The sequence below is a fragment of the Zalophus californianus genome, chromosome 17, assembly GCF_009762305.2.
Source record: "Zalophus californianus isolate mZalCal1 chromosome 17, mZalCal1.pri.v2, whole genome shotgun sequence".
NCBI lineage: Eukaryota > Metazoa > Chordata > Mammalia > Carnivora > Otariidae > Zalophus > Zalophus californianus.
The window spans coordinates 52,265,513-52,289,694 of NC_045611.1; the positions used below are offsets into that span (position 1 = coordinate 52,265,513).

General features: G+C 54.1%; 2 protein-coding genes across 7 annotated transcripts in view; one reads left to right on the forward strand and one right to left on the reverse strand.

Moving 5' to 3' along the window:
• On the reverse strand, positions 1-20,989 carry TMEM143 (transmembrane protein 143). Of its 2 annotated transcripts, XM_027620227.2 has the most exons (8): positions 20,864-20,886; positions 20,271-20,511; positions 18,657-18,761; positions 9,269-9,463; positions 8,291-8,421; positions 6,828-7,107; positions 1,770-1,959; positions 1-1,097 (listed from the first exon to the last, which is right to left on the reverse strand). In XM_027620227.2, exons 1-8 carry the CDS (start codon positions 20,884-20,886, stop codon positions 883-885), a joined length of 1,380 nt encoding a protein of 459 aa, XP_027476028.1. In that variant the 3' UTR covers positions 1-882. The 2 variants fall into 2 exon arrangements, with proteins under 2 accessions (XP_027476028.1, XP_027476029.1); XM_027620228.2 differs by lacking the exon at positions 18,657-18,761 and having other exon boundaries at positions 20,864-20,989.
• Positions 20,300-24,182, forward strand: part of SYNGR4 (synaptogyrin 4) — a 9,343-nt gene continuing 5,460 nt past the window's right edge. Inside the window, exons 1-2 of one of the 5 annotated variants that reach the window (XM_027620229.1) lie at positions 20,300-20,324; positions 22,330-22,525. In XM_027620229.1, coding sequence (XP_027476030.1) covers positions 20,311-20,324; positions 22,330-22,525 — 210 coding nt within the window. In that variant the 5' untranslated portion in view covers positions 20,300-20,310. Of the gene's footprint in view, positions 20,325-21,255; positions 21,502-22,326; positions 22,526-24,182 lie in introns of those variants that run through there. The other 4 variants (XM_027620230.1, XM_027620233.1, XM_027620231.2 and 1 more) reach the window with 4 other exon arrangements.

Consider the following 24,182-nt stretch of genomic DNA (forward strand, 5'->3'; position numbering starts at 1 on the left):
TATAAACATGATTTATTCCTTTGGGAGAGGGGATAGGGGAGAAATTGATAGACCAATAAATATTGCACAGGCCACTGGTGGAAGAAAGATCCAGACCGAGGTAGTTTCTGCAGAAAGGGTGAGGGACCTGGGCAGGGAAGGTACCTGAGGTTGTTGGGGCCTGAGTGGAAATGAGTCTTGGAGTGAGGATGGTCTCTGATTCCTCCTGACCCACGGTTTTCTGCCTGACACAAGGCCCCCAACCCCTTTAGCCTGAACCAGCTGATCAGCGGTTGACCAGATAGTCAGCCTGATGAGCAGCGGCAATTGATAGAAAGATCGGGTTTCCTTTAGAAATTGATTGGTTGCTTCTGTGCGGCGACAACTGGCGGCCTAAGGTTGGTAAGTGCCCAGCAGCTGTCATTGGCAGTTGGCCAGAGAGCTGGGCTAACCGGCTCCCATTGGCTGTGGACGGGGGCTCCGCCTTGGTGAACGTGTTGGGCATTTTGCCCGGAGCGGGCTAAAAAGGCAGTGATCTATGGCCTCGGGAGGGCACAGTTTAACCACTGTGCCTAGTGGTTTGTAACACTGAACAGCCGTGATTGGCTGACACTCCTCTTCAGCCAAGCCATGTTTGGATGTTTACGGCGGGGGTGGGACTAAGGGATGGCCTGGAAGCGAAGCCAAAAAGCTTTGATTGGCTGTTCGGGGGGGGTGCCTAGCAACTGTAGGCTGCCTTAATTGCTAGCTTTGTTTAAGACTACAGTGTAACGGAAGTGATTGCCTGTGGGTGAGTGGAAGTTAGGGCGGGGCGAAGCCTAGCTTTGATTGACAGCTTATCGTGCAGGAGGCGGGGCTTTGTGCCTCCCCAGGTGGCTGAGCGAGGCTGGGCTGAGGTTTCGCTCAGGGCTTGTTACTGCTGGGTGCGGGCTGGGGAGTCTCGAAAATAACTGTGGGCAACGGGTCCAGTTTGGGGAAGCGCGGGGGTGGGAACATCCCGATGCTGGGGGTCAGGGCTTGCAGGTGGGTCAGGGCCCGAGTTCCGTTGAAGGCCACGTCACAGCCTGACTGGGCCAGGAGCCAGTGCTCTACCTCCGACTGGAGCCACTGGGAGGTCTCTGCAGGGAGAGAAGTAGGCGTTGTGAGGAGGTGACTGGGACCTGGAAGGACCGGGAAGGGACAGCAGGGAGGGCACAGGGCAAGGAACATGAAGGGTATGGGTTTGGGAGAAGCCTAGGGGTTCGGTTGAGGCTAGCAAGTAAGTGGGACAAGGCCGAGGAGGGTCCAGTTCTGGGGCTGTCATCTAGGGACAAGTCAGGGAGGTTCCTGTTGGAAAGGAGACAACCTGAGGCTCACATCGGGAGGGAACAAGAGTCTCTTTTGGAAGGAGCGCTAGGGAAGTTGGGAGCAAAGGAGGTCGTGCCACACCAGGAGCCTGATGATCCAAGACCCTTATTCAGGATAAGGTCAGGACAGGGAGGTCACCCCAGGGAGGGACCAGGTCCATCAAGATCGGAAGCTGGGTTCAGGGGAGGGGGTGGGGGTCCCATCTGCTGAGGGCCAAGGTCACCCCGGAAATTGGTCAGATTCACCAGCGGGAGCTGGGAGTGCTGGGCCTGCAGTGTGGGGGTGTGTCTCGATGGAGTCTGTTCCAGGTGGGGCCACGTCACCACTGGGCTGCGATGGTCTGGGGACAGAGCCTCAAAGGGGAGGGGGCGTGGCGAGGGGCGTGGCGAGGGGCGGTCCTCAGGGCAGGGCCACCCACCACCGGGTGCGGGGTCGAATCCTACCTTCCCGCTGGCCACGCGCACCCGGGGGCAGCCGGGCCAGGAAGCTGTGCGCCAGCAGAGCCTCCTTGGCGTGTTCGTCCTGCGCGCGCAGGGCCAAGGCGCTGAGCAGCTCCGAGTTGTTGGAAGTGCTGCGATAGTAGAGCATGTGCGCCAGCTCCAGAGCCTGCACGCTGCGCCGCTGTCCGAACATCTGCAGGTGGGACAGCGCCCGCGGGCTCAGCCGGGCGACGGGGAAGGGGTGGGGGAGGGGCCACGTCCCCACCCATATACACCCCGCCCCTAGTCACTCCACCCTGGGATGGTCCTTCCCACGGGCTCCCGGGCTCTCCCCAGACCTCCTGGGTTCAGGTGCCCAGGACCGGAGCCCGGGTATTTGTCTTTCACACACACACACACACACACACACACACACACACACACACACACACGCTCTCGCCCCAGCGACTCCGACGCCACCGACAGCTTTCAGCAACCCCCTCACTGGTTTGCCTTTTTAGCCTTGGAACTTTCTGTGACGATGATCTTTTTTTTTTAAGTCCTTATCTTTTAGACACCTACTAAAGTATTTCCAGATGATATGTTTAGGATTTGCTTCAAAATAACCCAGCGGTGGGAGAGCAGGGGGTCTTTAGGTGAAACCCGGATTGACTGTGGATAATTATAGACGCCGGAGGCTGGCGGCGAGGGAGCTCATCATGCTGTTCTATTCCCGCATTTGCTTGAACTTTGCCGTAATAAAAAGAAGGTTTCAAAGGTTAAATTGTCAAGAGAAGTGTTAACAGAAAACAAATACTCCAAGCCTCTTTGAGGGAAGGAGAATGGGGGGAGGGGCAAGTCTGGGGCCCAGCTGTCTATTAATGGGCGGACCCCTTCCCCACCCTTTGCCCCCGCCTCGGCTGGACCCCTTTTCCCATCCTTGGTGTCCCTAAGGAGGGAAAGGAGAGCCCACCGGTGCTCTTGGGGGCTCACACTAAAAACCTCCACTCCGATTGCTCCATTCATCCACAAAATGAGTTCAAGCCTGCTGGGTCCTGTAGCTGGCAGGCCTGGGGGCAGTCCCAGCTCTGTCCCCTACCAACTATGAGCCCTCGGCTAAGGCCTAAGTCCTCCGGGGGCACTATCAGTGAAATGAGGTAGATGACAGGAAAGGGTGTGGAAATCAACAGGAGGTTTTTGAGACACTTGGCACTGTGCCAGGCCCATAAGAGGCATTTCAACATTAGCTGCTACGGAATATTTGACTGAACCTCAGGCTGGGTGCTGTCTTTAAAAGGCATGTACTGTCTGCCCAACTTACACCGGGGCCTGAGGTGAAACGCCTCTGAAGTCAGCAGAGCCGTGGAAATCGCTCAAATGACCTGCCCAGGACCGATGACACGGTTTTGTGCGACTGTGCTCTCCCTTACTACAGGCCCCGCACGGTCCGTGTCTGTCCCTGCATTGGAACCAGTCGCCATCTCATCGGTGGGAGGCGAGATGTGGGAACTGCATGTGTTAGGGACCGTCGGGGATGAAACACACCTTGGGTTTTCTGTCTGTTTCTGCCAAGCTTATGCCACTGAATTCTCAGACATTAAGTGGGCTGGTCATGCTTGGTGGCGCGCGGAGGAGGCCAGACCTCTCTCCCTGGAGAGGACACAACAGCTGGGTGTTCCCTTTAACACTCACTACAGCCCCTCACCCCACCTCCCAGCCTACCAGGTCCCCCTCTCTTGTGCTCCAGATCTGGGGTGGCCTCGCCGTGTGCCCAGTCCCAGGCCAGACCCCTGGCAGCATCCTCGCTCCCTCCTCAGCAGTCTGTCGGTCCCTAGCCCTGTCCTCCTGCCCTGACTCTCTGGGCCGTCCCCTCCTCTGCAACCTGCCCCATGCATAGCCTCCTCCCGCCTGCACCTGCCCCTTCTGGTCTGTCCCCGCTCAGCCCCAGAGCTGACCCTGCTCTTCCCTCGCTCACAGTCCTGCCATGGCTCCCCAGTGCCCTCGGAGAGTCCATGCTCCCTGGCCTGACGCCAAGGCCCTGCATGGCTTGGCCCCTGAAGACTTCTCCCGCTCACCTCCTGCTCCCCCTCTCTGAATGCAGCCTGTGTTGATGAGCCGGTTTACCCTGAACATTACCCTGAGCTGCCCTCTCTCTCTCTTGGGCCTCTGGGCCTCAGAACAAGCCAAGTCACCCCTGGTCTGTTCTTAGAAAACACTCACTGCCTCATCCTCAAGGTTTGGAGTGGACATAGTGTCCCACAGATGAGCAACTGTGTCATCAGGCTCCTGCAGTGGCCACTGCGACCTCCGTTAGGCACGCGACAGTCTGTCCACGTGCCCCACACCTCTCCCTGCACGGCAGGACCGGCCCTGAAGCATCCGCGGGATGCTTGCTTCTCAACAACCCCAGGCCTGCTCTGTGCTGGGCCAGGGTATGACGGCAGGCCAGAGGGGCACCATCCAGGTCCGAGAAGGCTGGGAAGGTTTCCTAGAGCCTCTGAGCTGAGGGTGACGGGTGAGCCAGGGACGGCCCGCCCAACAGGGGTGAAAGGACATCTCGGTCAGAGGGAACAGCAGCTGCAAAGGGGAGAGGAGTAAAGGGAAGCAGCAGAGTGGGGAGCAGGAGGGGGTGCCAGCAGTATGTTTTGGTGGAGCTGAAGCGTAAGATTGTGTTGGCTGAGGCTGGGGAAACAGGGTTTCTGGGGCCAGGCTGTGAGCAAGGAGCAAGGCCAGCTCTGAGGCCCTTGGGGATGGGCTGGAGGGCTGGGATGAGACTGCCTGGGGAGGCTGGGAAGACCTGGGCTAGGGCCAGTGCAGAGGGAACGAGATGGCACAGAAGCGGGGCAGGAAGGACAGTCTGGGGACTGACAGACTGGGGGGCAGGGCAAGGGCCATCTCCAGGGGTCTAGCCAGTGATTGGGGCGGGGGGGGGGACAGGGCCCTCTACAGATGGAGAACCACAGTGAGGAGCGGGTATGGGGAGCTGCTGCTGGAGGGGAGTGCAACGGGCCCACCAGGGGGCTGTTCCGGAGTTGGCCAGCTCCAGGCTGAGCATGGAGCACCACATCAATGAGATGACAGACAGCTGCCTGTGGAAACCACAGAAATGGATGAGCTCTTTTGCGGGGAAGAAAGAGCAATGTGCGTACTGCAGCAAAATCAGCTCCCAGGTATCTGATCTGAGAGCAGTCCTCAGAGGGGGGTTTGGGGAAGAAGGATCTTGAGCTCCGTGGGATGCGGTGCAGAAGTGTGGGAAGGGCTTAGGCACATCCAGGGAGCGGGCAGGGCCAGGGGTTTGGACTCTGGGAGAGGAGCCGGCACCAGAGACAGATATCTGGGAGTGACTGACACACAGGAGGGGACAAGAGTGTGCAGGGAGGGGCAGCTGGAGGAGGCTCAGAGGGCCCACATTTAAGGATTGGCGCTTAGCCCGGAGCATGAAAAAACATTTAATGGGGATGCGCTAAATTAACTAGGGACCTGGGTTTTAACCTGGCCCCTGCAGAGCCCAAGAGGCTCCACAGCCCCCTGGGGCCTCAGGCAGGTGGGACGGATGGTCCACCGAGGGCTGGGACTCTGGGTGCCCCCCCCCGACCAGTGGACACCCCTCACCAGCCTCCCTGCTGCTGGTCTCACAGTGCCCCCCCTCGGTGGTGGCTGCACTCCCTGTATGTGACACTCTGCCATGGTAACTGCCTGCTGTCCTGTGGATAAAGCCCCTATTCTGGCATTCAAGTCCCCTACCACCCTCTGGGGCCTCGCTTCTCCACCCTGTACCCCAGACTCCAGCCCCGTGAGATCCCCCAAGCTGTGCTCGCTCAGCCCCTTCTCCACCGGGTTCAATCCTCCCCTTTCAAAGCTTCCCTTAAATCCCGCCTGACCCCTAGTGCTCCGCAGGAGTGGCTATCCCCACCCCCAGCCCTTCACCCCCTCTCAGCCAGCCCAGCCTGGCTATTATCTGTGCAATTTATTACCAGTCCTCCTAAGACCCCGCTGCGATGGCTATAAACAGCTTGAAAACCAATGAACCAGCGAGTGAATGATCAAGTACAACGGATATCACACACCAGTCCACACTCCTGGGGCCAGGGTCAGCCCTGGGGCGAATCGGTAAAAGGCAGCCCCTCTGGGCTGACTCAACCTTGACTCAGCACACGTGGCACAAGTTAGTTTCCAGCCCCCACCCGTCCCCTCAGCCTCGAATCCTTGGATGGTGAACAACCCGCGCAACCGTATGAGGCGGCTGTGTGCTCACATGTAGCAGAATCAGGAAGGGAGGGTGTTAAAAATACAGTTTCCTTGGCCCCAGTCCCAGAGTTTCCAATTCAGTCCATTTGGGCTGGAGCTCAGGAGGCCTTATTTATAAAACAGCTTCCCTGGTGATAATGACAGACCGCCAGGAAGAGAAAGCCCAGAGTCAGAGAACAACAGCCTCCTTAGTAATAATAATAGTAACAGTAATGGCTAACTCTCATATGGTACATTTTGTACGATATTTCAGGCTCTGTTCGTGCATTTGATCCCCACAACAACCCTATGGATCAGGTTCTTGTCATCCCCACTCTCCAGATGTGGGAACAGAAGCACAGAGAGGTTAAGCAGCCTGTTCAAGGTCCCACAGCGAGGGGACGGAAGAGCTAGATTCAAACCCAGGCGGTCCAGTTCTAAAACAACTTCCCCACATCCCTAAAATGCCTCTAAAATAGGCACTCAGTGACGGGCTGTGAACACTCGTGGAGCACCTACTGCCTACCGGGCCCTGCGCCCAGTGCTTTTCATGGCGTCCCGCCTGCGACCCTCAGGACAGCCCTACAAGGCAGGTCCCGCTCCTGTCTCCATTTTCCAGGTGAGGAAACCAAAGCGCCGAGAGATTAAGAAAGCTGCCCAAGGTTGCACTGAGGTCATAAGGTAGAGAAGGAAGGGGAGGAGGGAGGGAAAGTGGGAATGACAAGGTAAAGGAGGGAAGGACTGCACAAGGCAGGAACAATGCACGGAAGAAGCAAAAATACAGGGTGGCCTGAGCTGCCGGCTGAACACCCAGAAGCAGGGACCCAAGAAGCACGCTGGGGGCAGTCCACTCACCTTGGAGGCCCGGAGGCCCATGAACATAGCAAACAGGAGCAACAGCAGGGAGGTGGCCATCTTGAGGTCTGACAGCACCACCATGCCCACGTTGACAAAGAACACCACGCCCGAGACGAAAAGCGTGAGATTGAGCAGGGCGCGCTGCGTGGTGGACGTGCGCACCTTCAGCTCGGGTAGCAGCTGCTCCAGGCCCTCCAGTGGCGTGTCCTTGAAGCTCTTCAGCACCAGGTGCCCCCGCTTGGTTCGGGCTGCCAGTACCACCCGCTTAAAGTACCTCCTGCCAGACAGAGGGGGGCAGGGCAGTGAGGACCATCCCTGGGGAGCCCCCTCCGGCCCCGGGGACACTCTCTCTCTAGCTCCGGAGTCACACACTCACTGTAAAGGCTACTTAACAGGGGCGGGAGGAAACTCAGAAAGAAGCCCAGCTGGGGCGCCTGAGGTTGGTTAAGCAACTGCCTTCAGCTCAGGTCATGATCCTGGAGTCCCAGGATCGAGTCCCGCATCGGGCTCCCTGCTCAGCGGGGAGTCTGCTTCTCCCTCTGACCCTCCTCCCTCTCATGCTCTCTATCATTCTCTCTCTCTCTCAATAAATAAATAAAAATCTTAAAAAAAAAAAGGGAGAGAAAGAAAGAAAGAAGAAAGAAGCCCAGTGTCCAGCAACAGGGCGTCAGTTAAATAACGCAATCCCCTGTCATGGGGCACATAGATATGGCTTCTGGCTTTAGGCACTTGCTGAATGGGAGCGGAATACCAATCTTTTCGTGAGCTGTTTTTCAAACTCAAATTCTACTTTTCATTTTGAGTGTCTGCGAGGTGCCAGGGAGCGCTATTAAGCTCTGGAGAGGCAGCAAAATGAGTCAGTCGTGCCTTTGTGGAGCTTATAGTCCAGCGTGAGAGACAGATAATTAAACACACAGTCTGCAAGTATAAATATCTCCTTGGAATAGATTCCTGGAAGTGGACTTACTGAGGGGTATATGGGGATATGAGGGCTTTTTGTTTTGTTTTGTTTTTTGCCTTTGGGTTTTTTGTTTTGGTTTGGGTTTTTTGGATTCATGACCATATTTGATTAACTGATTTCCAGAAAGACTAGGTAATTTACAGGCCCAAGAGAGCTGGCTCTCCTGACCCTGCTCTGTATTAGAGTAGCCTCTGTTAAAAATATAATGTTCACCAGAATTCTGGCTGCGCCATTTTTTCAGAATGTGGTCTTCTCTTTCTGAGCCTCAGCCGTCCTCGTTTGGAAAATGGGGAGGGGTCCCTACCCTTCCTCTTCCCCTGGGCACTGTAGTTCTTATTTTCCCTTGGGAAGAAAAGGCAGCATGTGGATGATCTCCCCACCCCTTTCTTGACTTCCCCCCAAGGTCCCGACACCCGAATCCAGACACTGACCTGTCAGTCCCCTCTCGACTCTAACCTTGCTCCCTCTCGCTGCAGCTGGGGAACAAGGGCCGCCTCACCTCTCTGCAGGGGCCGACTTGATGAAGAAGCCACGTTTGGAGCCCACGCTGGACTTACGGGGCATCGGCCCGACTCGCTGGCCCAGGGCCCAGAACTGCATGTAGATATACTGATCCAAATTTATTGTCACCTGACAAGGGGAACAAAGGAAGCAGAGGCAGCTGAGCATGGGCTAGGGTGAGAACATAGGCTACTAGAATTAGACGCCCCTCCCCTCAATGATTTCCACCCCTCTCCCAGGCTTATCATCACCCAGGATGGGTCTGGACAGGATGGCCATGTACAGCTGCTCATGTTGTATACTGCACAAGGGCATACTATCTAAGATGGCACCATTTACCTCATAGTCATTTTTATTACCACATTTCCAAGAATCTAAGATGTCACTGATTTTAAGATACTCTATTATTTTTTAATTGAATAAATATGACATGTAGCACACTGTAAGCTTAAGGTACACAACATGTTACTTTGATACATTTATATGCCATAATATGATTGTCAATTGGATATTCCATTATTTTATGAAGCAGCTAAAAGAGAATTATATTGTCAGTTAAAACTATGCCACACCACCACTTATAAGTCATATCCCAATTTCAGACAATAAAATATGACTTGGAAAAAAAGTATATCTTAAAAATCACTATAAAATGGGGGACTTTGGAAGATTTTAGTATTTTTATTTTAATTTTGTTGACTTTAAGGATGAGCGTTTTATATTATTTATTATTACAGTTTTCTGGTAAATGGTGATAAAGACTCTAGTCCTAGGAAGATCTGTATATTATGATACTTTTCCAACAGATGGCAGTGCAAGGACTGGGAAAGAGGTGCCTCATTCTAATTCACCAAAAACACTACGTGGGCTCATGCCCTGTGTTCAGGACAACTCCCAGCAGCCTCTGCCTCCCAAAGGCTCCATCCTTGCCCCAAGGCCTCCTGGGAGTTTCGGTTCTCCCCTGGAAGACAGGCACCTGGACCTCATCCTGAGGGTGATGGACCACCAGAGCGTAGGCCAGAGCGTCCTCTGAGAGCGGGGAGAAGTTGGCCTGGGCCAGCAGGGGCTCCAGAGCCCGAAGCACCTCCTGCTCATTGGACAGACGCTGGGGGTCCGTAAGCGAAGGCTGGTCGAGGGTCTCCCTGTCGGGGTTGATGGGGTCATACAAGGCCTGAGGAGAGAGTCAGAGAGAAGAAAAATGGGCTTAGGGCACAGCGTGAGGGATTGTTAACCGCCCACCCTTTAGGTGACAGGGTGCCCCAGGGCTTGTGTTGGGCCCTCTCTCCTTCTCTCTCTTCGAGCTCACCTTAAGTAACCTCATTATTCCCATGCCTTTAAACAACACCACTCTGTGAATCTCTGTGTATCTCTGGGCAACTTCACATCTCTAGCCCGGACCCGTTCCTCCAGGTTCCAGACCTGACACCCGGTTCCGGGGCATAGGGTATCTGTCCCCAGTAACGGAGGGGAAGGTGGACACGGTGACGCACAGAGATAATACGTTTCCCAGCCTCTCTAGAGGCTAGGTGTGGCCAGAAGACACGTTTCATCCACAGAACGTGAGCAGAAAGGCTGCAGAAGCTCCGACTTCCCCCTTGCTTCTTGCTCCCCTGCATCTCCACTCTTTTCCTTCCTCTGCCAGCTGAAAACACAGCTTTGCCCCCGGCTTAGTTTTGACCACACAGAGATGGAGACAGTGTTCTAAGGAATGCCACAGCAACACGATGAAAGGACCCCGGGTCCTAGAATAACCTCACGTGGAACCATAACGGAACCACTGGACCGTTAAGTGGGAGAGAAACAATCTTCCACTTCCTTTAAACCAACAGGTCGTCAGGCCTGCTTGTTACAGCAGCTAACCCTTTATACTAACTGACAAACACAAACTCTCCAGTTGACATTTCTCTTGGGATGTCGGTCACCTCAAATGCAGCAAGTCGAGCCACAGGTCATGTCCTCCCGCCCCCATCTTCCAATAAATTTTGTGTTTCTCCTCCCAGACCTCTTCCCCCCACAACCTCTCATACTCAATGATCTCTTTGACACCTCCCATTGGAAACGGCATCTCACATCTAACATGGCCCGAGGACAATGCCTCATTTCTTCTTCCTTCCCCCTCAGCCAGCCTTCTCCCTAAAGGAAACAGCACCACCTAATTCATCAGATGCTCTGATCAGAAATCTCCGAGGCATCCTGGATCACTTCCCTCTCTTCGCACCCCGCCTCCAATCCTTTAGCAAGTTCACTGCTAGACCTTTGAGTCGCCCTTGAATCCATCCCCCCCACCCCCATCTCCACGGCCACCTTCCCCTCTGACCTCAACAATTGCATTGGGCTTCTCTTCTCCCTGCTTCTTCTCTCGCCACTTCCAAACCGCTCTCCACGAAACTGCCGCAAAGAGCTTATTTAGACTAGAAACAGATCCCGCACCCTCTGCCCCCTACCCCCACCCCCGGGGTGGCTCCCTGCTGTAACTGGCATAAGTACCAGACGTGGTCCACCACCTCCACGGTCCCCACAAACTGGCCTCTGCTCTGCCTGGCTCATCTTTTTTTTTTTTAAAGATTTTATTTATTTATTCATGAGAGACAGAGAGAGAGAGGCAGAGGGAGAAGCAGGCTCCCAAGGAGCAGGGAACCCGATGTGGGACTCGATCCCAGGACCCTGGGATCATGACCTGAGCCGAAGGCAGACGCTTAACCATCTGAGCCACCCAGGCGCCCTGCCTGGCTCATCTTAGGCAACCACCACTCCCCCACACCCCTGCCCACACACACACACACACAAATGTTGACTCAATGAATGAATGAGGGAGGGAGTTTCTGGGTGCCTAGCCTCTTTGCTGGTTTCAGGATGACATGTGACTTGTCCCAGACTATACAGCGAGCCTCATGGGGGGATCAATGGTTCAGAAGATACACCATGAACAAGCCCAACCCTCCGTGTCTCTCAGACAGGAGGCCCTAAGGAACAACTTGTTTAGGCCAGGTGCAATTTTGAATTAGTGGAAGGAAAGAGGTACTGCAAGTGGGAGGAACACCCTTGGCAGAAGTTTGGAAGTGGGAAGGCCCAGGGCCATGGACACCACAGAGCAGGGAGCCAGGACAGCCAGGACAGCCGGGCCTCAGCAGATCCCCTTCTGAACCAACTCCCGGGGCTAGCGACGTGCTGCCCGAGGACAGGACTCCAGCCCAACACTGGGGCCTGTGCCAGAAGCCCTTCAGGTCCCACAGGCCAAGTTCTCAGACTCACAGAGTGACCTTGAGAAATTCCACTGCCAGGACTGAGCCGCAGTTTGAGGGGGAGGGAAGCTCAGAGCCAGAGGAGAGAGAAATCTGCATTCATCAGGCATCTGCTGCGAGCCAAATTCTCTTCTGGGCCCCTCCCATCCACCTCCACCCAGGGCTCCAGGCCAGAAACTTGGATGTCACAGGTGACCCCTGGATGTCACAGGTGACCCCTGCTGCTCCCTTCCCCCACACAATGAACCCTGATGATTCTACCCCCAAACCGATCGCCACTTTGCCTCCGTCCACACCCCCATCTCCTCCTCCTGCCTGGATGAGTCCAACAGCCTTTGCAATGGTCTCCCCAAATCCCCTCGCCCCACCCCCAACAATCTGCTTTCTACACAGCAGCCAAGATTCTATCAAACCGTAACAACAACAGTAATAAATGATAGTGCACATTTATATAGTGCTTACTATGCAGCAGGGACTCTTTGAAGCAGGTTGTTCTCACAATGTGACAATGGTACTATTGTTATCCTCATTTACAGAGGTGGGAACTGAGGCACAGAGAGGTTAAGTAACTGCCTAAGGTCACACAGCCAGGAAGTGGTATATCAGGAATTACACATCTAACCATGTCGATCTCCTGCTAAAATCATTCCAAGGCTCCTACTGCCCTCAGGAAATAGGATCATGCTCTGTTCTGTGTCCTACAAGGCCTCCGAGGACCTAACACCACAATCCCCCTTGGTGGCTCCACAGACCAGCCACACCGATTTACGCTCCTCCAGGCACAGGGACATTGCACATGCTGTTAAGAGAGTTTCCCTGCCCCCTCCCTATCCCCTACTGAAGTCCTATTCTTCTACAATATTCCAGCTCCCTTATTGCTCTCAAAAAGCCTTCCTCTGCTCCTTAGGCTGAGCAGAGCCGCCTTGTGAGGTTGGGCAGGTTGTATACTGCACAAATGTGCCAGATCTAATAAACACCATTTTAGATGCTGTAGACATATACATTTCTCCTGTTACCCTTTCAGTTGGAAATAAAGAATGTAGAGCAGCACCATCCAACAGAACTGCCTACAGTGACAGGAACATCTAGATCTGCACCATCCAATTGCTTACCACTGGTCACAGGTGGCTACTGAGCACTTGAAATGGAGTGAATACAATGGAAGAACGGAATTTCTAAATTTTATTTAATTTCAATGATCTCAAATTTATTTATTTTTAAAGATTTTATTTATTTATTTGAGAGAGAGAGAATGAGAGATAGAGAGCACGAGAGGGAAGAGGGTCAGAGGGAGAAGCAGACTCCCGGCCGAGCAGGGAGCCCGATGCGGGACTCGATCCTGGGACTCCAGGATCATGACCTGAGCTGAAGGCCGTCGCTTAACAAACTGAGCCACCCAGGCGCCCTCAATGATCTCAAATTTAAACAGCCACATGTGGATAGCAGCTACCATATCACGCAGCAGCAGACAAGGGAAAGGGGCACGTTTTACCAATTTGCACACGGACTTCGGTACAGAAACCAAGGTCACCTTTGTTATCTGCTGGTACGAACTGTGCCCGGTTAGTTCACCGTCTGAATTTATCTGCTCATCGGGGGAGCGTGTCTGACTCACAGCTGTCCCCACCACCCAATTTCAGCTCCCTGAGGGCAAGGTACATGCTTGAATTTGCTGCTGATGTTCCGGAGCTCCAGACTTACACGCCAAGAGCCCACTCAATGCCTGCCCGCAGATGTCCAATGGGCCTGTTGACACCTCCAGGCGGGCACCTGATGGGCATCCTCTCAAACCCACTACCTCCCAAACTGGGGTTCTGAGACTCCTCCCCTGCTTCTCCTGCCACCTTACCTGGCTCAGAAGAGGCCAAGTCCACCCAGCTCCTCTATTTCTCACACATTGAACCCATCGGCAAATCCTGATGGCCCCCACATTCAAAATAGATCCAGAATCTGCCCACTTATCACCACCACCCCCGCCCGCCCCCTTCTCACCCCAGGTCTGAGCTACCCTCACCTCCCTGAACTGTTGCAGTGGCCTGGGCACTGGTCTCCCTGCTCCCATCCTCCAGCCCCAACCCAGTCTGTTCCCCAGGCAGCCGCCAGAGGGCACCTGTTGTCATTGAAGTCAGCTCCCATCCCTCTGCTCAGAGTCCTCTGGTGGTCTCCACCTTACTCAGAGTCAAAGCGAAGTCCTCACTGGGTCCCCATGAGGTTCTGCAGGATCTGGGCCCCAGCCCCATCTCTGCCCTCATTTCCAACCCTCTTCCCATTGCTCACTCAGCCTCTTTGCTGTTCCTCCTACACACCATGCACACTCCTGCCACAGGGCCTTTGCACTTACTGTTCCCGAAGATCTCTTCATGGCTCACTCTTGAGGTCGTGGCTCAAATGTCACCCCCTCGGTGAGGGCTTCCCTGACTATTCTACCTAAAAATTGCAAAACATTCCTGCTTTCTTGTTTTTCTTAATTAGGGTTACCAGATTTAGCCAAAAAAAAAAAAAAAATTAAATGCAGTACACCAAGTTAGATTTTATTTCTGGATCAACAACTAGCAATTTTTCGGCTTAAGTACCTCCCAGGCAATATTTGAGGACCGTATCACATAGGACATAATTATACTACAAAAAAAAGTTATTCATAGCTTATCTGAAATTCAAATTTAACTGGGTGTAGAGGGTTGAACAGTATCCTCTAAAAATTCGTGTTTCCTTGGAACCTCAGAATATGACCTCTTTTGGAAAGAGGGTCTTTGCAGGTCTAATTAGGTAAGAATCCCAGGATGAGATCATCCTGGATTAGGGTGGGCCCTCAATCCAATCAGAGTGTCCTTTCTAAGAGACAGAAAAGGACACGCAGAGTCACAGAGAAGAAAGTGACCTGAAGACGGGAGACAGAGATTGGACTATTGTGTCTATACGCCGAGGAAGGCCAAAGATAGCAGCCACCATCGGCTAGGGGAGGGGCATGGGATGGTCCCCCCACAGAGCCTCCGAGAAAAACCAACCCTACCCACGCTTTGATTTTGGACTTCAGGCCTCCTGAACTCTGCAGGAACAAACTTCTGTTGTTGTAAGCCCCCCCCCAGGTTATGGTAATTTGTTACGGCAGCAGTCGGAAATGAATCAACTGGGTGTCCTGTACTTTCTCTGGCAACCTTACCCTTCGTACTTAGCATCTCTTCACACATTTTACTTCTTTACCTTCTTTTTTTTAAGTAAACTCTCTCCCCGATGTGGGGCTTGAACTCACGACCCTGAGATCAAAAATTACATGCTTTACTGGCTGAGCCAGCCAGGCGCCCCTGCTTCTTTACCTTCTTGAAAGTCTGTCTCCCCCACTAGAACGTGAACCCACGAGGCAGAGACACACATCTGTCAGCCTCACCACTATGTCCCAGGACCTGGAACCACTTGGAGGACACAGTAGGTGCTCAATAAATACCTACTGAGGGGCGCCTGGGTGGCTCAGTCGGTTGTGCGTCAGATTCTTGGTTTCCTATCGGGTCGTGATCTCGCAGGTAGTGGGATCAAATTCCACATCAGGGCTCTGCGCTGAGCTTAGAGTCTGCTTGGGATTCCCTCTCCCTCTGCCCCTCCCCCGCTTGCTTTCTCGCTCTCAAATAAATAAATAAATAAATAAATAAATAAATAAATAAATAAATCTTTAAAATACGTACATACAGGGTACCTGGGTGGCTCAGTTGGTTAAGCGACTGCTTTCGGCTCAGGTCATGATCCTGGAGTCCCGGGATCGAGTCCCGCATCGAGCTCCCTGCTCAGCGAGGAGCCTGCTTCTCCCTCTAACCCTCCCCCTTCTCATGTGCTCTCTCTCTCTCTCTCATTCTCACTCTCTCAAAATAAATAAATAAATCTTTACAAAAAATTAAATAAAAAGTAAAATAAAATACGTACATACACACCCACTGAATGAATTCAATGATGAGTAAGGGAAAGGAGGTGCAGAGAGAGGTCACCTGTCAAGGTCATTGGCGTGGCTAGTAAACAACACAGCCAGCTCTTCACCTGCTCCAGGCGGCTTCCTCTAGGGACCTAGGTCGTCAGCAAAGCGTCCCCCCCGGTGTCTCACCTCCCTCTGCTTCCACCCTTCCTTTCCCCTCCTAGTGTCTCAGTTTAAAATCTCCTGGCTCGGTGGGAATATGTGTCTTCACTGTATATGTTTTCTGTGTTTCTATATATTTAAATGTTTATAAAATAAAATGATTTTCTAAATAACTTTTCTTTTCTTTTTTTTTAAAGATTTTATTTATTTGACAGAGAGCGACACAGCGAGAGAGGGAACACAAGCAGGAGGAGTGGGAGAGGGAGAAGCAGGCTTCCCGCCAAGCAGGGAGCCCGATGCGGGGCTCGATCCCAGGACCCTGGGACCATGACCTGAGCTGAAGGCAGACGCTTAACGACTGAGCCACCCAGGCGCCCCCTAAATAACTTTTCTTAAAAACCCTACCTCTCGTGGACCCCAGGCTCGGGCTCAGAGGCTGTCGGACTTGGCTGCAAATCCTGGCTCGGCCAGCCCTCCCAGAGCCTCAGCATCTCCCTCTGCAAATGGGGCTAAGGGCAGCCGCCCCCTCGATGCCACAGTAAAGGAGTCATGCTGAGTCCTCTGCTCAGAGCCCTCCCGTGGCTCCCAGCTCACCTAAAGTCAAAGCAAAGGCCTTACCATTGCCCACAGGGCCAGGCAACAGTTTACCCCCAACCCCTCTCTGCCTTCATCTCCTGCCCGCTCTCCCTCACTCACTGCCCTCCGGGCATAGTGCTCCCTTCCCTGTTCTTCCAACTCTCTGTACCCCAGGGCCTTTGCATTTGCTTTTCCCTCAGAGTGCCTGCTCAGTGGCAAGGGGCTGTTGTCGCTGCTATTCGAAGAGGGGACATGCCGGAGGGCAGTGGCAATGTATAGTAAAGGGTCGACTCAGCAGGCCTGGGTTGTCCAAACCCTGCACATTCCAAAGGACCGGCCCTTGCCTTGGTTCCTGGGATAACTTCTAAGCCCTTGGAAATGTTCTGCCTGCTAAGAGTTGTCTGGGTTTCCCTGGGACCTTTGGCCACAGCAGCTAGTCTATGCTAACGATGTGATGTATGGCAGTCCCTTGGGCCACGAAGTAGCAGTCTGACCCCTGGAGGGCCTGGTGACTGAGTAGCTAAGGTCAGCCACCCAAGCGCTGGCTGACTCTCAGTAACCATCCTGGACACCAGTTGGGGCACCTGACTGGCTCAGTTGGTGGAGCATGTGATTCTCGACCTTGGGGTTGTGAGTTCGAGCCTCACATTGGGTGCAGAGATTACTTAAAAATAAAATCTTGGGCGCCTGAGTGGCTCAGTTGGTTAAGCGACTGTCTTCAGCTCAGGTCATGATCCCGGAGTCCTGGGATCGAGTCCTGCATCGGGCTCCCGGCTCATCAGGGAGCCTGCTTCTCCCTCTGACCCTCTCCCCTCTCATGCCGTTTCTCTCTCTCTCTCTCTCTCTCTGATAAATAAATAAATAAAAATTAAAAAAAATAAATAAAATCTTAAAAAAAAAAATCCTGGACACCAGGGCTCAGGTGAATTTCCCTGGTTGGCAATACTCCATACATGCTGTCACACCTTGTTGGCAGGAGAACTACATGTCATCTTGCAAGACTCCTCTGAGAGAGACAACAGGAAGATGGCCTGGGCTCTCCTGAACCCCGTCCCATGGCCTTTTTCCTTAGCTGATTTTGTTTGCGATCCTTTTGTTAATAAACTATTACTGTGAGCATAACAGCTTTTCTGAGCTCTGTGAGTCACGTAGAGAAAATCACTGAGGCCTATCTCTGTCTCAGGGACCCACCCCTGACACAGCCAGGATCCTGGGAGGGGAAAGGGAGGACGTGGAGAATGTGGCTTGCCAACATCACCCTTCCTTGGGGTTCTACTTCTCTCTCTGGCTGCTCCTTGGCTGTCCCCCCTTCACCCATTCCAGTTCCCCTTCCTGATCTCAAGGCTGGCACATCCCAGGGCTCAGCTAATCCCCCTGATGTTCTCGTCTAGTACCATCTAAATGCTCCCAGGGGATGCTTCTCAGCCCAGACCCCTCCCGTGACCTCCGGAGCCCACATTCGGGTCCATCTCTCCGTCCGCCTAATAGGCATCTCAGATTCCTAAGTGTAAAATGGAGCTCTAGTCTTCCCCACAGATCTGCCTCCCGCCCCCAGCCTGTCTTCCGCATCTCGGTAAATGGCAGCTCCATTCTTCCAGAGGAGCAGGCCCAAACCACTAGAGGCACCCCCTGACTTCTTCCTTTCCCTCACCGCTCGCCTGCCTCGTACAGCCAAATGCTGATGCCTTCCAACCATTACCAGCGTCTGACCACTTTTCCCCACTTCCACCGCTATTACTCTTGCTGGGGCTGCCATTATCCCTCACCTGGACAAACATAATTGACTCTGAATAGATCTCCCTGCCTCTGACAGTCTGTTCCAGAAGGAGCCCATCAACACCTAAATCAGCACATGTCCTCCTCTGCTCAGAGCCCTCCTGTGGCTCCCAGCTCACCTAAAGTCAAAGCAAAGGCCTTACCATTGCCCACAGGGCCAGGCAACAGTTTACCCCCAACCCCTCTCTGCCTTCATCTCCTGCCCGCTCTCCCTCACTCACTGCCCTCCAGGCATAGTGCTCCCTTCCCTGTTCTTCCAACTCTCTGTACCCCAGGGCCTTTGCATTTGCTTTTCCCTCCGTCCCCCCACCCACCTGCCACCAGACATCTATAAGGTTCTCTCCCTGTCTTCACCCAGGTCTTAACTCACCTGTCACCTCTTCAGAGAAGCCTTCCTTGACCACCCTATCTAAAACAGGCCCTCATGACATCCTTCTCTATCCTGCTACTCTGCTTCATTGTTCTTCACAGCACTTACCGTTCTGGGTCATCCCATTTTTTATTCATTCATTCATTCATTCATTCATTCATTCATTCTGGTCTCTCCAACCAGAATGTCAGCTCCATGAGGACGCGGCTTCATTTGTCCTGCTCACTGCTTCATCCCCCATGCTTAGAGCAGAGCCGGGTTCCAAGGAGGGGCTCAGAGGATTTTTACTGAATGAATGGATAAGCAAACAGGCACACCAAGGAAGGCGCCAGGTCCTCACCTGCAGCCGGGCCAGGATGTGGTGGTAGTGGAACAAGGTGCAGAAGTCCACGTGGGCCGCAAACTCCTCCAAAGCTGCCTTCTCCGCAGGGCTGGAGTGGAATTCCTGTTGCCTCAGGAAGCAAAACTTCTCTTTAGGCTTCTTTCCCCTTCCTCACAGGGAGGATTTCTTTCTCTGGCAGTCCATACAATCTGGGCTTTTTAAGATTTTCTTTTGCTTGGGGTGGGGGGCAGCCAATCTTACTGACCAAGAAACTGAGCCAGCCCGGTGTAGCGGAAAACAGACAGTGGAAAGAGCTAGAAGGTCAAGTTCCCGCTTTGACACTCACTCGCTGACATTCACACAATGCTTATTGTGTACCAGCTGCTGCTCACTGGTCTATCATCCTCCAAAGGCTGTACAGAAGTAGATGGAATTATAACCCCCAGTTTTCAGAAGGGGAAACTGAGGCTCAGGGGAAGTCACTTGCTGAGGGCCACAGTGTTTGTATAAAAAGAAGCTGAGACTCCGATCCAGGCCTGTCTGACTCCAGAACACATATATTTAACCGCTTCTTTATGCTTCCTACCTCAGTGCCCTAGGTGAATGTCTTCACTTCTCTGAGCCTGTTCCCTTAGCAGCAACAGAGGATCATACCCTCTTTCTCAGAGAGTGATGGTGAGAATGTGAAGCAATTCTATGTCCACACACATACACGTGTATTTGTGTGTGTTGATATCTACGTGTGTGCTTGTGGATAAAGTCTAGCATAAGCCTTAGTACATACAGAGGTGTTCAATAAATAATTTTTAAATGAACGAATGATAATCCTCATTATCATGTAGGATGACAAGTAGGATGATGAGAGTGGGGTCAGAGCTTAGCTCTGGAGCTGGACTCTCTGTGGAGCAGGTGCCTAATGCCTTACGAGAGGCCACAGTCCCTGCTCTGGAGTCAGACCACTTTTGTTCTAACCTGGGCCACAACGACATAGCCTTGACTAAGTCACTTTCTCTCCTCTCTGGAGCTGGACTCTCAGTGGAGCAGGTGCCTAATGCCTCACGAGAGACCACAGTCCCTGCTCTGGAGTCAGACCACTTTGGTTCTCACCTGGGCCACAACTGACATAGCCTTGACTAGGTCACTTTCTCTCCTCTCCTGTTTCAGTCACCTCATTTGTAAAAGAGAGACCATGGTAGTCTCTCTCTTACTGGGTTGTTCTGATGATTCAACAAGACGTGGAAATGCCTGGCACTGTGCCATACAGTAAAGAGCTCAAACAGTGTGATAATGATTAGGATTACAGCTTCGCTAGTATAGTAAGTATTATTAGGTAGTAGTAATAGTAATGATGAGGATGATTATTATACCCATTTTGCAGAGGGAAAACCATTTCCCGGAGAGGGCTTATTCAAGCCCCCAGCACAAGCTAGAGTCCGGAATTGCTGCTACATCAGCATCTCACAGGTCTGTCCCTGCATTCCAACGCCACGCCCACCTGGGAGTAGAAAGGGGACGGGAACTACAACTCCCAGGAGGCGCCAGGACAGCCCTCTATGGCACGTGGGGCTGGGCCGCCGCGATGCCTGCCGGGAGTCGCAGTCCCCAGGCTCTCGGACCCGGGACGGGTGGTACCTGTGTCAGGAGGCGGAGCAGCTGCTCCTTGGAGAACGGGATGAACCGCTCGCGGTACTGCTGGGCCCAGTCGCGGGGCTCCGTGGGGTTCCACATCTTGCGGTACTCCCCCATCTTGGCCGCCAGCGACGACAGGGCCCGGGGGGGCCCGAGGAGCGTGGGCAACAGGGACCATACTCGGACCCTGGATCCCCAGACCCCCCGGGTCACATGCAGCATGGCCAGACCCTTTCCCTGGAGCCTGAAAGAGGGAAATGGACAGGGGTCAAAGGTCAACTAGAGGAGACGCACCCTCCCCACCTCCAGGGGCCGTCCGTACCCCAGGCAGGGCGCAGAGCCCATCTGCCCGTCTTGCAAGCGCGTCTTGCCCGTGCCCTCCCACACTGCTCATGTGGCCCGCGCCCCAGGCAGGGGTCAGAAGTCTTGAGTCCGGGGCGTTTTTCGGGCCCAGAGACCCTGTAGTGGCACAACGGATTTCTGCGGGGTCTAGGCAGCAGGTGGATCTTAGGAGCATGGGAGATGCTCGGAAAGGCTACATAGGGGGTGCAGGGCGGCCCTCCCCCGGCCATGCAATCCCCCGCCTTCTCCCTCACCTTAGCCAACGCTCGACTGTCATTGAGCCTCCTGCGCATGTGTAGGAAGGCGTCCTGGGTTCCCAAAGTTCGGCTTCAGACTGCAGTAAGACGCATGCGCAAAGCCTGGGTCATCGGGAAAGCTGTCCATCTTTCCCTGCCGCCCCTTTTCAATTGCGCGTGCGCAATCTGCCCGCCTTTCTTCTCGCTCGCCTTGAGTGCAGCGCATGCGCTGCGGAAGTGTCTCCTTGTCTGCGCGCTTCAAAGGGAAGAGGGCGGAGCGGGCGCGAGACTCCGGGGAGGACTGGGGCGGGGCAGGGCTCCCGCGCGCTGCCAGCCAACGGCGGGCGGCCCAACGTCCACTGGGGCCACGCCCCCGCTCGTGTCAGCTCCTGAGTAGGCGGGAAGAGGGCGGGGGCGGGACTTGAACGCAGCCAATCAGCTGTGGAGGAGCGAAAAGGCGGGAAAAAGCGGAACCAAAAGAAGGCTGAGGTGGCGCCAGAAACCAGAAGGGGAGGGTGGGCAGAAGGAAGAGCCGGCCTCCAGGTGACGAAGACCGGGCCTCCAGAGTAGGGGTGGCCCTTTGTCAGGCAGCATCACGCCCAAGCCCCACCACCCCCATTCCAGGTCCTTAAAGGGAAGACTCCGATTCTAAGAAGGTAGCCCGGTGCCTGGGGCATGACCTCCTAATTCTGAGGGGAGAGCTCAGTTCTGAGCCCATGTTCCCCACACATCTAAGGTCCAGGCCCCCCCAACTTGAGGAAATGCACTCCTAGGAAGATGGACTTCAATTCTAAGGGGAGGCCCTTATCCTAAGAAAATAACCCCAAATCATGAGGCCGGCCTGAGATACACCCTGAGATGCCTGGATTCTCCGTTATGGGTGCTGTCACCCCAAACCTTGAAAGGGATTCCTCTGGCTCAGACCTCCCAGGGGTTCTGATCTACATTCTGGCACCCCCTAGTCCCTGGGAAATCCTACCCGCCGCTTCTCACCCAGAGAACACCGTCCTTAGAATGAACCCCCTGGCTCCTGGGTCAGGAATGTGACCCCGGTCTCCCGGCCCGCTTCCCCACTCCTCACCCTGCACCTCCACCTCTGGGACCCCGGGCAGCCCCCTCACCCGACAGCCTCCTCGGCCTGCATTCCTGACCCCTGGGACCCCCATTCCGGGGCCCCCAGCAACCCCTTCACATTGTACCCCCATGTCTGGAATTCTCAGGAGCTCCCTTACCCTGCACCCCACTCATGGGACCCCCAGCCACCCTCTCGCCCTGCACGTCCACCTCTGGGACCCCCAGCAGCCCCTTCACCCCCAAGCCCCAACTCCTCAAGCCCTTGTAGACCCATCACCCCACACAACCCCATTCCTGGGACCCCCTCCCAAAACCCTCTACCCCATGCCCCTATTCCTGGGACCCCTGGCAGCCCCTTCACCCCACACCTCTGACTCTGACCTCTCACCATCCATCTTGTCTTGCAGCAGCCGAGCCCAGGGCGGGCCTGCAGCCCCTGACGGCAGCACCCAGCAGGCAGCACCTGGCATCCCTACTCACACCCCCCGGGACGGCAGAAGCAGAGCAGCTGCCATGCACATCCCTGAAAGCCTCCAGGACCTGGCTGACAGTGAAGCCGTGCAGTTTCTGAAGAGGCCAAAGACGATCACCCGGATCATTGCAGGGGTGAGGCTCTCCTGTGGCCCGACTGCCCCACGGGTGACAGGAAACAGGAGTTCTCACCTCTCAGACACAGTGTAGAGGGAGTGTGTGGGGGGGTTGGTGTAGGGGGAGGAAGCGGCCAGATTGGGAGAACAAAACAAAAGGGAGTTAATCATTGAAGTCACCTTTTACGGAGCACCTCCCTCCAGGCCCTGTGCTACTCTGAGCGCTTATTAACTCTCAGAGGAAGAAACAACACTTCCAAGTACGTGCTGTGCGTCCCATTTTTGAGATAAGAAAATTGAGCATCAGAGAAAGTTAAATCACTGTTTATTTTATATTTTTTAGAAATCGTTGTTTAAAGGCTGCACTGTCCATTGGGGTCGCCACAAGCCTCATGTGGCTATTGCAATTTAAACTAATTAAAATAAAAGATTTCATTTCGAAAGGTGGTCATAGTGGCCACCTTTCAGATGCCCACCAGCCACACGTGGACAGTGTGGATCTAGAGCATTTCCGCCATGGAGGAAAGTTCCACTGGACAAGTGTTGGCTAAGCGCACACAGTAAGAGGCAGGGCCAGGATTCAAACCGGGATCTGTGAAACGCCAGAGCCCATTCATTTTGCACCTCTCAGACAAGGGCCCAGGACAGGAGCAGGGGCCAGGCCCTCTGGGAAGGAAGAGGTACGCAGTGCGGGACGAGAGTACGTCATGTAGAGCTAGGATACCAGGCATTGGGGGGGGTCACTGTGGGCCAGGCACTGTGCCAGGCGAGGGCCTTATAGGTGTTTGTTTGACCATGAATTACCACATTCCCAGAGTCAAGGCACCCGGGCTCAAATCTTCATTCAGCCTCGACTCGGCTGTGTGACCTGGAGCCAATCACGGCCCCTCTCCGTCCCTCAGTCCCTGAGGGGGTTAGAGCTGTGGATCTGGGCTTTGCGCCTGGCCAGCTCCCCTGCTCTCCTTTGACAGAGCTGGAAACTGAGGCCCAGGGAGATGATGAGACTTGACTGGGGTCATGGGAGCAGGTGGATCAAATCCAGGGTCCTAACCCAGAGCTTCTCCTTCCTACCCCTTCTGGAACCTGGAGAAGGATCCAAAGGGCCTGGCTTAGAATCCTGGCTCGGCCACATGCTGCCCACGTGAGGTGGCACACTCCCTGCTTTGCCTGGGCCGCGCCTGGTTGAATCAGCTCTAGTGTCACCCTTCATTCCCAAAAGTGCCCTGTTTTGGTGGATAATGTATCCAGTCACCCTATGTCTGTGTGACCTTGAGAAAGTGACTTGACTTCTCTGAACCTCTCATACCCTCCTGTGTAAGAAAAGGCCCCTGATACCCTGCTCGTAGGAAAGACTGTTCTGAAAGTGAAACCAGTTTGTGTCCCTAAACTGATAAGCATGGGCCTGGAAAGTATTAATCATGCTTTAAATAGCGATTATTATTGACACGTCACTTCTGTGAGCAAGGAGAGGGATGGGCTTGGGGGGCCGAGGGTGACAGGGACTCGTGTACATTGCCATTCCTCCCCAGGGGAAGAGGGGAATTAGGAATTCCGCGTCCCAGTTCCGAGTCCCTCATGGGCATTAGCTCTTCCACTCCTCACCATGACCCGATGACATGGCCGTTAACTACCCCTGTTCAACCCAAGGGGAAACTGAGGCTCACGGAGGTTGAGTG

Bases quoted from the DNA above. Each gene is read 5' to 3' on its own strand.
- TMEM143 (XM_027620227.2), bottom strand. From the start codon at position 20,886: ATGACAGTCGAGCGTTGGCTAAG. The intron at 9,464-18,656 runs GTGAGGACCTGG...CTCTCTCCTCAG, and splicing joins ACATCCTGGCCCGGCTGCAG to GCCTTGTATGACCCCATCAA. The intron at 8,422-9,268 runs GTGCCTGTCTTC...TCCCCTTGTCAG, and splicing joins ACCCTCAGGATGAGGTCCAG to GTGACAATAAATTTGGATCA.